The 13124-nt window shown below is 48.9% G+C and overlaps 2 protein-coding genes across 7 annotated transcripts in view; one reads left to right on the forward strand and one right to left on the reverse strand.

Moving 5' to 3' along the window:
• Positions 1 to 9953, reverse strand: part of WASF1 (WASP family member 1) — a 74012-nt gene extending 64059 nt beyond the window's left edge. The window contains exon 1 of one of the 6 annotated variants that reach the window (XM_068160529.1): positions 9647 to 9953. The gene's annotated coding sequence lies outside the window, so the exon portion shown is untranslated. The other 5 variants (XM_068160522.1, XM_068160521.1, XM_068160524.1 and 2 more) reach the window with 5 other exon arrangements.
• An 876-nt stretch (positions 9954 to 10829) lies between these two features.
• CDC40 (cell division cycle 40) overlaps positions 10830 to 13124 on the forward strand; it is a 40437-nt gene continuing 38142 nt past the window's right edge. The window contains exon 1 of the mRNA XM_068160530.1: positions 10830 to 11160. Within this exon, the coding sequence (XP_068016631.1) occupies positions 10969 to 11160 (192 nt within the window). The 5' untranslated portion in view covers positions 10830 to 10968. The remainder of the gene's footprint in view (positions 11161 to 13124) is intronic.

Consider the following 13124-nt stretch of genomic DNA (forward strand, 5'->3'; position numbering starts at 1 on the left):
AGCAGAGCCTGACATTTGCCACAGTGGGCAGGCTAGGAGGCCCAGAAGTGAGAATTTCCTCCTCACAAATGACCTCATTTTTGTAAGGCCCCTGTTCCTGAGAGCTTGGACTTTTGGGGTTTGTTCTCCCATGGAATTCCAATCTGAGTTTATCAATCACAGCCTTCTCCTACAATATCAACAAAGAGGCAGAAGCAGCTGAGCATAAAAGACCTCTCTAAGCATTTCTGCACAGGCTGGTGGCTAGTGGCTGAGCAAGATTTAACAAGTTAAGCATTTCCTTTTTTTACTGAAAAGCTGACTCTGCATGCCAGTTTTACAAGAGCTGGCTCAACTACTTAAGTTCACACAGATTATCAAACTGGAAATGACAGGAAATCCCAATTTTTAAACTCTCTTTTTTGGTATTAAGGAGTTGAAGGTCTGTGCCAGAATCACCATGGAGGGTGTTGGTTTGCCTTATGATAACAAGAACCTTTTGTGGGAGACTGTTGTCAGCCCCCAACAAGGGCTCTTCAATAGTGACCCTGCTTATCTGCCACAGCTGACCTGGCAGATAACCTATCTGAATCCACAGCACCATCCCCAATGTGCCTGAAGGTGAAAGATTCTGGGCCCTCAAACCCAGTGTCACGCTGTAGAGATAGAGCTGTTAACTTGGATTTTGACCCCTCCACAGGCATTACTGGCTGGAAAGCAGCCCTGAGGAGAGAGACTTGGGGGTGCTGGTGGACAAAAAGCTCAACAGGAGCTCTCAGTGTGCACTTGCAGCCTGCAAAGCCAATCAGATCCTGGGCTGCATCAGGAGAAGTGTGGCCAGCAGGGCAAGGGAGGTGATCCTCCCCCTCTGCTCAGCTCTGGGGAGACCCCACCTGGAGTACTGCCTCCAGTTCTGGAGCCCCTATTACAAGAGGGATCTGAAGGTGTCCAGAGAAGGGCCACAAGGATGATCAGAGGGCTGGAGCACCTCTCCTATGAGGACAGACTGAAGGAGTTGGGGCTGTTCAGTCTGCAGAAGAGAAGGCTCCGAGGTGACCTCATTGTGGCCTTCCAGTATCTGAAGGGGGCCTACAGGAAGGCTGGGGAGGGACTGCTCAGGATCTCAGGTAGTGATAGGACTAGGGGGAATGGAATGAAGCTGGAGGTGGGGAGATTCAGGCTGGAGGTGAGGAGGAGGTTCTTCACCATGAGAGTGGTGAAGCCCTGGAATGGGTTGTCCAGGGAGGTGGTTGAGGCCCTGTCCCTGGAGGTGTTTAAGCCCAGGCTGGATGAGGCTCTGGGCAGCCTGATGTAGTGTGGGGTGTCCCTGCCCATGGCAGGGGGGTTGGAACGAGATGATCCTTGTGGTCCCTTCCAACCCTGACTGGTACTATGATACTTTGGAGGTGGCAACTGGGTACTGCTGGACAAGCTGCTGTAATATAGCATTTAGCCCCAGTGCTACCAGTGAAGAACCTCAGTGTCAATCACACTTCCAATTTTCCATCATCTCTTATACAGTGCTGATAGGAGGTCTGTGTTGACAGGTTGGACTCGGTGATCTTTGAGGTCTCTTCCAACCTTAGTGATACTGTGATTCTAAATAAAAGGGTTAATCTGCAAGAATGACTTCAGCCTAAAAAGGATGCTCATGCTCCTCTGCCATACACCCTCAGTATGTGTGTATATATATATCTGCTTGAGGGATTTGCCTGAGACAGCTTCTCTTCAAACATCAATTTTCATCCATTCCACAAGCCATATCCATACTCAACATATTGATGTAGGAGTTCCTGTCATTATCCTCCTGCTGTGGACTGTTTCATTTGGTGTAAAACACTTCATTACATCAAACAGCCAGAAGATGACTCCAAAGCCCAGAAATTACAACACTCATTCCAGCCACAGAAGACTGAGACTACCTCACTCCAAAGAATATTAATTTATTTGAGCAGCCTTCTCTGGTGAGAGAAAGCAAAGTTCAAGCTATTGGTTTGAAGCAAACAAAGCAAGGAGTTTAAGCTGGTTCTGTGTATTCAAGAGAACTAGTCTAACACTGACAGTTACATCTATACATACAGGGAGAGAAATACAGGTATACTGAGGGCAAGCAGGGGAAAACCCTCAGTTCCCCTCTGCTTGCAAAGAAAGCAGAGCTTCTGAGCAGGCTCAGGGGAGACCTTATTGCTCTCTACAACTACCTGAAGGGAGGTTGTAGCCAGGTGGGGGCTGGTCTCTTCTCCCAGGCAACCAGCACCAGAACAAGAGGACACAGTCTCAAGCTGCACCAGGGGAGATTTAGACTGGATGTTAGGAAGAAGTTCTACACAGAGAGAGTGATTGCCCATTGGAATGGGCTGCCTGGGGAGGTGGTGGAGTCACCACCACTGGAGGTGTTTAGGAGGAGACTGGATGGGGTGCTTGGTGCCATGGTTTAGTTGATGAGATGGTGCTGGGTGATAGGTTGGACTCCATGATCTCAAAGGTCTTTTCCAACCTGGTTAATTCTATTCTCTTCTATTCCCTTCATTCTGTCTCTCACTGTTGCTGGGAATACATTAAAAGGCAAAGCCATATGTGTATAGAAACAGTCTAAATGGGTCAGCTTCTGTGTCTTTTCAGAAATGTAAGCACTTTCCCCTAGCTCAGTGCCTGATAGTGCTTGATAAGGTGCTTGGTGCCATGGTTTAGTTGATTAGATGGTGTTGGATGATGGGTTGGACTCAATGATCTTGAAGGTCTCTTCCAACCTGGTCTGGTCTGGTCTAGTCTGGTCTATTCTATTCTATTCTATTCTATTCTATTCTATTCTATTCTATTCTATTCTATTCTACTCTATACATTTCCTTGGATAAATCCTTCCACTCTTCCACTCTTTCCAACCCTTTGAAAAACTCTGCCATAGCCTGAATAGCAAATCCTCCACAACAACTGTGATTTACCTTTATTTCTCTAAACTAATGGATAGTTAATAGCACACTTTGAATAGAAGAATCAAGGAATTTGTGGAGATTGACACTTCTTGATGGCTTTTTTTTCCCCCTACTTCTGATTAGAGCTGTAAATTGGATAACAATACTTCAGCAAAGTGCAGCGGTGCCCAGATTTTTCCTGTTACATGAGCACTGTTAGTTTAGAAGCTTCTGAGACACAGAAATGGTATCTTATTTTCTGCCTCCAAAGCACACTGCTTTGCATATCCCAACAATGAAGTTTCCCCTCATCCTGCTGTTCTCTCACACAGCTTGCTTCTCTCATGACCTCTCTGCTATTTCTGTGTTTGGCTACAGAGTTTGGAATCCTCAGGAAAATCCTTCGACTGTAGAACTCAAATTGTGCAGATTAGGGGAAAATATCAAACAGCTCCTGATTTGAGACAAAACATTAATCCTCCTCTAACTTCACATTTATTCCTGCTATTTCCTCTCAGAGATTTTTGTGACCCATAAAAGTATTTTACCTCTCACATCCTGGCTTCTTTATTTAATAGCCTGCTGTGAGGAACCTTCAATTACACTTTTCACAAGTGTATGTAAATTAGAACCCTATTAACATTTAATCTGTTGTGCTCTTACTGCAATCAGAACCCCCAGTAGATTAGAGAGGCACAACTGTCTTTGCAGAAGCAGTACTAACTACATGAGTAATAGTGGTTAGTACTACTCAGTCTACCACCAGGCTTTGGTGGCATCACACACTTCTACCTACAAGCAGTTGTAACAGTAAGGGTTAAGAATTGTGCCTGCAGCTTTTTTCTTTAAGAGCACCCAACAGTTTGCAGTCTGTTTCCTACACAAAGTTTAAGAGGTCACTTGCAGAGTATTTGTGGGATGTGCTTCTTCAGCACCTTAAAGTCTGTTGACCAATTTCTACCAAGTTGCACTCAAGTAGGATAGGATAGGATAGGATAGGATAGGCTAGGCTAGGCTAGGCTAGGCTAGGCTAAACCAGTTTGGAAGAGACCTTCAAGATCATCATGTCCAACCTATCATCCAACACCACCTAATCAACTAACCCATGGCACCAAGCACCCTATCGAGTCTCCTCCTAAACACCTCCAATGATGGTGACTCCACCACCTCCCTGGGCAGCACATTCCAATGGCTAACAACTCTCTCTGTGTAGAACTTCTTCCTAACCTCCAGTCTAAACCTCCCCTAGCACAGCTTGAGACTGTGCCCTCTTGTTCTGGTGCTGGTTGCCTGGAAGAAGAGACCAACCTCTGCCTGTCTACAACCTCCCTTCAGGTAGTTGTAGAGTGTGATAAGGTCACCCCTGAGCCTCCTCTACTCCAGGCTAAGCAATCCCAGCTCCCTCAGCCTCTCTGGACCCCTTCCAGCAAGTCAACCTCCTTCCTAAACTGAGGGGCCCAGAACTAAGTACATTGAGGTTCTCCAAACTTCGGAAAACATAAGCCAGATAGAGAACAGAAACTTTATTAATGCTCCCAGCAAATGAATGCAGCTTACCACAGAGCAGGGAAAAAGAGGGGGGAAAAGACAGTACAAATACCCTGGCTATAAGAAATGCTTCAAGAGAATTCAATGTCTTTTATTAGATGTCAAAAAAATCCACCTGGCTTTAGAATAGATTCATTTTCTAATAAGCTTTAAGTGTCAGGCAGTTATGATCTACTTCTATGCAGAGTCTGCTGCTGGATGACTAAATTCTTCTCTCAACCATAGCATGTAACTAAAAAGTCAATCAACAGCAAGGTATAAGAATTCATTCCATTGTTCCTGCTCTTCATTAAGTGTTTTGTTAAACTGCAACTACCTTTGGTACTCTGCAGCTCTCTGTGTGCTTGCAATTTGCTGCACCAACACAGTGGCATAGGGAAGCTGGCATGCAGTTTAGCCCCCCCATTCCTCAAAAACATAGGCACCTAAATTAATAGTTTTGGAATGTATACAGTTCTGATGACATTTTCTGCCCTTTAACTGATGGGGGGAAAAAAAACCAATCACAGAATGAAGAAATCCAGCATCAACGGATGAGACTTTCTAATGATGCTAATTAGTTTTCCTGGAAGTCTATAGATAATCTTTTGCCACCCTTTTTGCCCAGGGAGGTGGTGGAGTCACCGTCCCTGGAGGCATTCAAGAGGAGATTGGACGTGGCACTTGGTGCCATGGTCTAGTCATGGGGTCTGTGTTGATAGGTTGGACTCGATGATCCTTGAGGTCTCTTCCAACTTTAGTTAGTTATACTTTTCCAACTCATCCTTTGTTCAGCTTGCATTAGAAGCTGCAGGCCATGGCACTGGATAAGCACCTGGGTAGTTTGAAAAGGCAACACAGAGAGGAGTTGGCTCTGCAGGAGGAATGATTTTATTTGCAAAGTCCAGTGAAGTGAGTGCAGCAGTAAGTTCCTCAAGTCTTATCTCTGCTTTTTCCCCCCCCCCCCCTTCTTTTTCTTTGAAACCACTTCTTGTAAACATGAAATATATAGCTTGTAATCTGTGTCAGACGACCTCAAGATCCCTCCCAAAAAAACTTTAGAGAGACTGATTCACAGATGTACTGGAACACAGCACTCCCATTCAATCTGGCGCCTCGGTATCTTTGAGAATCCGGGACACAGGCCAGAAAAGCACAAACTGGGAAAGAGGTATTATCAACCTTGCAGCAGTCAGAGGCTCCAAGGTGGAAGGAAAAAAACAAAGCATGAGTTATAAAAGGTGCTTTACTCACCAAGCAGTTAAATAGAGTACAGTAAGATGCATCAGACACACCAGCAGAGGGTTATAACAAGGTCCAACCCGAATGCAGTAACAGTAACCTGACAAGACATCCATCATGATACCTCATCTCAACCACTAAAAGCCTAAGAACCAAGGAAAAAAAAAAACCCAACACTATTTTTCTTTCAAATCTTGTATTTCCTACAGGCAACAGAGCCTCATATTTTAGTTAAATCCTCTGTCTGGGAAGTAGGTAACTTTTCTGCCTCCTCCCCCCCTTTTTTTTGTTTTCTTTCTTCCAAACTACAGAATTCCAGATCTTAGTGGATGAAAAGTGAATGTATATTCAAGTGGGCTGATAGCAGGTAGAACAGAACAGAACAGAACAGAACAGAACAGAATAGAATAGAATAGAACAGACCAGACCAGACCAGGTTGGAAAACACCTTTGAGATCATCATCCAACATTATCCAATCAACTGAGCCATGGCACCAAGCACCCCATCCAGTCTCCTCCTAAACACCTCCAGTGATGGTGACTCCACCACCTCCCTTGGCAGCACATTCCAATGGCCAATCTCTCTTTCTATGAAGAACTTCTTCCTAACATCCAGCCTAAACCTCCCCTGCTGCAGCTTGAGACTGTGTCCTCTTGTTCTGGTGCTGGTTGCCTGGGAGAAGAGACCAACCCCCACCTGGCCACCACCTCCCTTCAGGTAGTTGTAGACAGCAATAAGGTCTCCTCTGAGTCTCCTCTTCTGTAGGCTAAGCCACCCCAGCTCCCTGTTTAACACATACACACATATATATATAAATAAACTAGAACATCTGGGATTATATGCATCATCTTCTGCAGGGGAGACAAATCAACAGAAAACAGAGGGCATGAGGTAAAGCACATCCATCATGGAAAGCAAGGAAAAAGAACTGAGAGAGACAGTACAAGAAAAAGAAACTAGGGTAAGATACATTAAAAGCACAGGGAAATAGATTTCCTGATCTGTTATAGGGAAGAAAAGGCTGTGGCAAAAGAAAAATCAGGAAATGTTGAGTTACAGCTGGATATATTTTACCCCAGCTTTTAAAGGAAATCAGTGTCATGCAGGAAGTGTTGGCACAGGGGCTTCCCCCCCCTTAGAAACTGGCTGGCTGAATGCAATCAAATTTGACAGAAGGGTAAAAGGTCCTGAACATAATTGCCTAAGAATCAAGATGAAATCAAGATGCTCTGAGTGTCCTGAGCAAAGGAAAGGCTGCACTTTGCATTAAGACTTTATTAGATGTTAGATGATCCACAAAAGGATGAGGCTGTAAATATCTCAAACAGGAGTAACAAACCCCCAAAAAGCCCAACACAGGGATTACAACTCCCCAAATCACAACCACCTCACATTACACATGGGACATTTAACAAACAAACAAATCCAAACCACCAAAAAAACAAGGGTAAGAAACCAGGCTCCTGCTGCTCAAGGAACTACTCCTTTAAAATACTTCTTCCTCCTCCACCTTGGGAAAAAAAGAAATACATGGCAAAACTTGACACAGTATTCACCACAAGGCCTTATTTTGTATGTGAAAGTACTCTACAAAGTGGGACATTTTTATCTTCCTTTGGAGAAATCAAAGCAAGAAGAGGCAAAGAGACTGCAAGAAAAAACAGCAATGGAGAAGCTGGATGGGAAGAAAAGCCAAGTAACCCAAATCACCTCCCACCCCCTACTCCAGCCTGCCTTCAGAGCCAGCAGCATCCAGCTCCATACTATGTGTGCTGGAACCAGATTAAAACAGAATGTACTTACAGCACACAGGCATCAATGACAAGACATTTTAAAAAGCTCTATCACTATCTTGGTTTGCATAAAGCAGATCAAATCCTTCTTGAATTCTAGAATAGAATAGAACAGAGCAGAATAGAGCAGACCAGGCTGGAAGAGACCTTCAAGATCAGGCACTATATATTCTGTACATATTAACATATTATCTCAACACAAATGAAGAGCTGTTCCTCATCTTTTCCAATGCAAGCAGATTCCAGATAACCATCTGTATTATCCATCTACACTTTTAAAGCAGTCAAATCAGGGTTTCATATTAAAAAAATGGCACCTGCACACTTGCTGCAAATGAACCTTTGCTACAGTTTAAGCACAGGAACTTCAGATGGTGTTCCACTGAAAGCCTTCTTGCTGCTTGCTTATGTACTAAGATGACAGTACCAGAAAAGCAGCTAATATAAAACTGCAAGTGACTTTCATAGGCTCTACAAAGAAAGCATCTAGAATCCCAGAGGATTACTGGCAAGCCACCTAGGATGCTTGGACACAATGTGGCTGAGCATAACTTAAGCCAACTACCAAATCTTTGTCAACTGTCTACTGAAAGATAATAGAGAAGGATTCATTTAATTGGTTCAAACACATTTTTTTCCCCCCAATAAAATATCACAGGCTGGTCGCACAAATAGATCTTGAAACATTTCACTTCTCAGGCAGCCCCCTTTCAACTTCAGACAGCACCCAGCATCTGCATGCCAAGAGCAATGGGAATGCAGTCATATGGAATCAGTTAACAATTACAGCCAATAAACAAATCGACTGCAGTGGAAGATCCACTTTTGATATTAACCAGCGGTGACTCACGAGAAGCGTCATACAGCTTTCCTTACTTATAGATTCATCATCCATATATTTAAAAGTCAGCTCATTACCATATGAAATGCTAGTTAAAGGTAGCATGTTTCAGCGGTTGGAGATGCAAACAAAAGAAAGATCTGCGCTGAAAACCTAAGACTTTTACCTGGATTCCCGATTCTGGCATACAAAGAGGTATGTGTTGAACCAAACGGATCCAAATGCAGCACCTTGCTCCACTCCACGCCACAAACACTTTCTGTCTGCCCTTACGTTTATTCTATCATCTTTTTTCCAAAATAATCCAAGTTACCCTCTCAAGCTAAGGTGTTGTTTTTTCTTAAAGCTGTGACTGCTGCAAAGGATGGGGGAAAAAAAATCCGACTAGAGCATTTAATCTAATTAAATGCCTCTGTGTCACAATTAGATGTCACTGTATGCTCAGTTGAATTCCGAAAGCACATGCAGCATGAAAGGAAGTCATGGCAATGTTCTGCTCCAGGTGCAAGCGCATGCAATGTGTATACCTGGCGATAAAACGAGCCTCCAGCGCTCTGCACTTTCTATTTATTCACTGTCTGCCGGTGAAGGGAGCGCAGAGGGAGGCGTTTTGCCGGCTGGAGAAGTTGGAACCTACGTGCTCCTCCTGCTCGCAGCCTCGCCGCGACCCCCCAGCCTGCCTAACAATGGTAGCAGCGTTCCAGCCAGCATTATCTGCCGCCAACGGGATCGAATCCTCTCGCTTCCGAAGGGCGAACTCGCCGCCCGCTCGCCCCTACCTCTGCCTTGCCCAGTCCCGATCACTCCGAGCGGCGGCCAGCGGGGAAGGGGCAGCCCCGCACTTCAGCCCCGACCGGCAGGCGGCTGACGTCACCCCCACCGCCCCTCGCCCGATGACCCCGGCCCCGCACGGCCCCACCTTCCCCGCTGGCCGATCCCGCCGCTGCCGCCTCGCCAGGTACGGGGCACACGGGGCGAGCGGTCAGGGAGGCGAGGAGAGGGAAAGAGAAGCGCCCCCAGCGCTCCGGCACAAGTGCGGCCCCCTCCCCTCCCCTCCCCTCCGCCGCCTTACAACACGCCCCCTCCTGTCCCTGCTGGCGGGGGTGGCGGAGAGACTGGGCAAGGGGCTCCGCGGCCGCGACGCTCTTCTGTCCCTCCCTTCCTCGCTCCCACCGCCACCGCCCCCCTCCCAGGCACGGACAAAGCGGAGGGGGCCCACACCTGGCGGGGGCCGGTCCCTTTGTGGAGCGGGCAGGCACGTCTCGCAGCGCCGGCGAAGTGGGGGATGCGGCGGCAGCGGGTCCCGCCCGCCTCAAGGTCCCCGAAAAAGGGGATCGGGGCACTTACTCACCGGCCCGGCTCCCGGGTGCTTCGTCCCCTCGCCTCACACCTTCACACCGCTCGCCTCAGCCCCTCCCTCCGCCTTCGCCTCCGCACTGCCTCCGCCGCCGTTGTGGCGCTGGAACTTCAAACGGCGCTAGCCATTCCGTGCGCGCCGCCGCCGGCTCGGCGGCTCCGAGGCGAGGGAGAGAGGGAGGCGGCGGCAGCCGCGTGTGGCCCCGGTGGCGGCGCGGATCTCCCCCGAAAGCTTCACAATAGACACAGGACAGCGTGTGTGCCTGTGTGTGTGTGTGCGCGGGAGGAGGGGCCTCTCCCGGCGCGCCGAGGCGGGAGGCAGGCAGCGCTGTTTACCCGGCGGCCAGACCCGGTCCCCCCGCCCGATGGTCGGATTGGTCCATGCGCTGCCACCACCGCCCCCAACCCAGCGGTGCGAGGGAGACAAGCTCACCCCTCCCCACTCCGTGGGAGGCAGGTGGTACAGTCCGGCCCGCTGGTTCCCTGTCCCCAGCACGGGAGGGGCGGGGCCCGCCATTGTGACGTAACCAAAGCCGGCTCGGTGGAGGCCAATCGGCGGGCGGAGACAGAGCTCCCCGGGGCACAGCCCGCCCCTGGGCTGCCCGGGCCGGAGCGGTGGGAGCTCGCGGGTGAGCGCTGGGGGTGCGGAGGGCCCGGTTCGGGCGGCAGTTCCGCCGTGCCGAGCTCTCCGGCTGCGAAGTGACCCGCTCCGTTGCTGCCTCTCTGCCGAAGAGATGGCGAAACCCCTTTGTATTCGGGAGGAGGCGGGTGCTCAGAAGCTATCGGTTTTCCTTTGCTAATATGCAAGGTGCAGGCGGATGCGAGGGGACACTCCAAGCGCCTATGACCAGCCAAAATGGGCTGGAACGGGGTCGGGTACGGCCGGTCACCAGCTGGCGCGGGTTCTTTGAGAGTTCCCCGTCACGCTCGTTTCCCCGGCAAGAGTGCCGCCGTATAATTCTCTCGCCGGGGCAGCAGGACAGCAACACCACCCCATGGCACCCATAGCGGCGTGCCGTCACCCCACGGAGCCCGTTGTGCCCGGACCGGCTGGAGCCGCGTTGCGCGATGGAGCTTGTAGTCCCGCGCGGGAGTCCTGGAAGGTTACGCACCAAAGACAGCAAAGGGAGATGATCACCCCCTCAAACTCCTGGTATCCCATAGAAGACCATAGTTCGTCTTTTAGAGCACATTTGCCGTTTTACTGAGCTACCTTTTAAGGTATAGCCCTAGGCTGCTCGCCCTGCTTGGGAAGGGACACGGTTAAGTTCCACGGAGCTGCCAGGACCTTCCCGTCCCGTCATCCACCGCGCCAAGATGTCGGCGGCGATCGCCGCGCTCGCCTCCTACGGTGGTTCCGACTCGGAGCCCGACTCGGAGCCCGAGGCCGAGAGCGGCTCCCAGAGTGCTGTGGTGCTCGCCAGTCGCGACGCCGTGCTGCACCTCCGGGGACCGCCCGCTGCCCCCCCGACGCTGGCCGTTGATGCGGCCCCGGAAGTAGCCGTGAAGGTAGGAGTCCCTTCGCCGCGCTGGGGCTGGGGTCCGCCGCGCCCGCCCGCCGCTGTGTCCACGCCGTCGGTCTTTAACGCTGGGGCCGGGGACACTCGTGGGGCAGCAGAACCGGCGTGGAACGCGGGGGTTGTGGGGGAAGGTGGGGTGGTTGCGCGCCCAACGGGGGGATGTTGCCGCTGCCTGGCCTTGCCCTGCCCCGCGATGGGGGGGGGCAGAGTTGGGGAGGGAGGGCTTCTGCCGGGGACCTTGGCCGATGGATCCCTCAGTGGCAGATAAGTTAATAAAAGCGTATTGTCTGTACCTCAAAGCTATGCCTTGCTTGGAGTTCTCAGATATTCCTGTCTCAGGCACTCCTGTCTCCTGTTCCCCCGAGTTTAAGATGGTTTTCTGTGCGATTTGTCGGGGTGGTTGGGGTGAAGTCGGTGCTTTATCTCCCGCATGCCTGAGTCCTGTTCTAAAGAGCCATCTGAAAGCTGGTCGGTGTTTCTGGTTTCGTTCTAAGTGTTGCTTGGGAAACCTTAACCTTCCAAGCTCTCTATCATACCGGTTTGCTTTTGGGATTTCAGAAGGGGGAAGGTGAGGGTGTTGGTCTGCTTTGGGCATTTTAGTTTGGGCAACTAATTTCTAATGGAAAGCTGGCATTTCACACTGTGCTATTCTGTTGCTTCCAACTGTTCTAAAAAGTTTGTGACAAAGAGGTGTGTGGAATCTTGTATTTTGTTGCCATTGGTTAGCTCCTCTGCTATCACACCTGATCATGTTTGCATATGCTGGCTAGATGTGCATTTTCTTATACCTCAGTCATAGAAATATCTTAACTTCTTGAATTGCATCCTCTGGCAGACTGTCTTGTACAGGCTTTGAAAGCAATACTAATTAACATCTGTAATGTCTTTTGAGTGTGAATGAAAGTAAGTGGCAGGTAGCATTAGCTGTGCTCTTCACCACTCTTCAGGCTGTAGCCACAGGTTTCCCCTTTGCTATGCCATGCAAAGGTTTATGCAGTTGGTTGGTGGCTGACATCAGGGAACTGATAAGAATTTTAAACCCAATAGTAATTCTGGTGAGGTATTTGTCCTTGGATCCATCTATTGGTCTGGCTTGCAGTGTAACTGCACAAATGCTGTGCCAGCACAGTTTAATGCCCAGAACCAAAGTGGGAGCCAGCAGCTGGAGGCAAGAGTTAGGTGTCAGCATCATGTTCTTTTCAAAGCTGTTCACTAGGCTATAACCCTGGAAGGAGTCTCCACCAGTAAAACTCAGACTGCCTCTGCCCCAGGTGTTCTGCTAACCAAGATGAAAGTGAGGTTTCTGAGTACCAAAGTGTTTCATTAAAACATTGTCTGGTGTTTTAAGTTAGGGGTATATATTCTCTCCATACAACTGAGAATATAATGATTTCAAGCTGAGGCTGTCTTAAATAAGCAGCATATTGAAGCTTCTTTTAGCACCACAATTTCCTTGAGGAGTTAGAGATCACTTCCTTGTAGAGTGGTGTCAGGCTTTCTTTTCAGACTTTTACAATTCAAGAAAGAAATGCTGATCTCATAGCCAGCATTTCCCCCACACCTTCTGTGTCTACAAATGATAGCACCCCACCAATCAGCAGTGAAAGGTTGCCAATCACCCTCAGGAATTTACCCTAATTCCTTAGGATTAGAAAGCCTGTACTGAATAAATATTAAAAACATGGTGTTTGGGGGTAGGCCACAAGAATTCTCTAAGTACAGGGCTGGAAAAACAGCCAGATGAGCGTGGTGGCAAGCAGAGTTTCAGTGCATTAGTATCACTTCACTTGTGCAAATGTTTTGAACGTGTTGAAGGATCAAATACTCTTAAGTTCATGGATATGCATTACACAAGGGCCCAGGAATGGGTAAGGAAGGCTGGTGGTAAGAAGGGAGGCTAGAAAGGTTGGTCATGCAGTAAATGTAAATGACAGCTGCACACAAGTACATTTT

The sequence above is a fragment of the Melanerpes formicivorus genome, unplaced genomic scaffold (genome assembly GCF_026170545.1).
Source record: "Melanerpes formicivorus ecotype bairdi unplaced genomic scaffold, bMelFor1.0.p_v2 SCAF_50, whole genome shotgun sequence".
In the NCBI taxonomy this organism is placed as follows: Eukaryota; Metazoa; Chordata; class Aves; order Piciformes; family Picidae; genus Melanerpes; species Melanerpes formicivorus.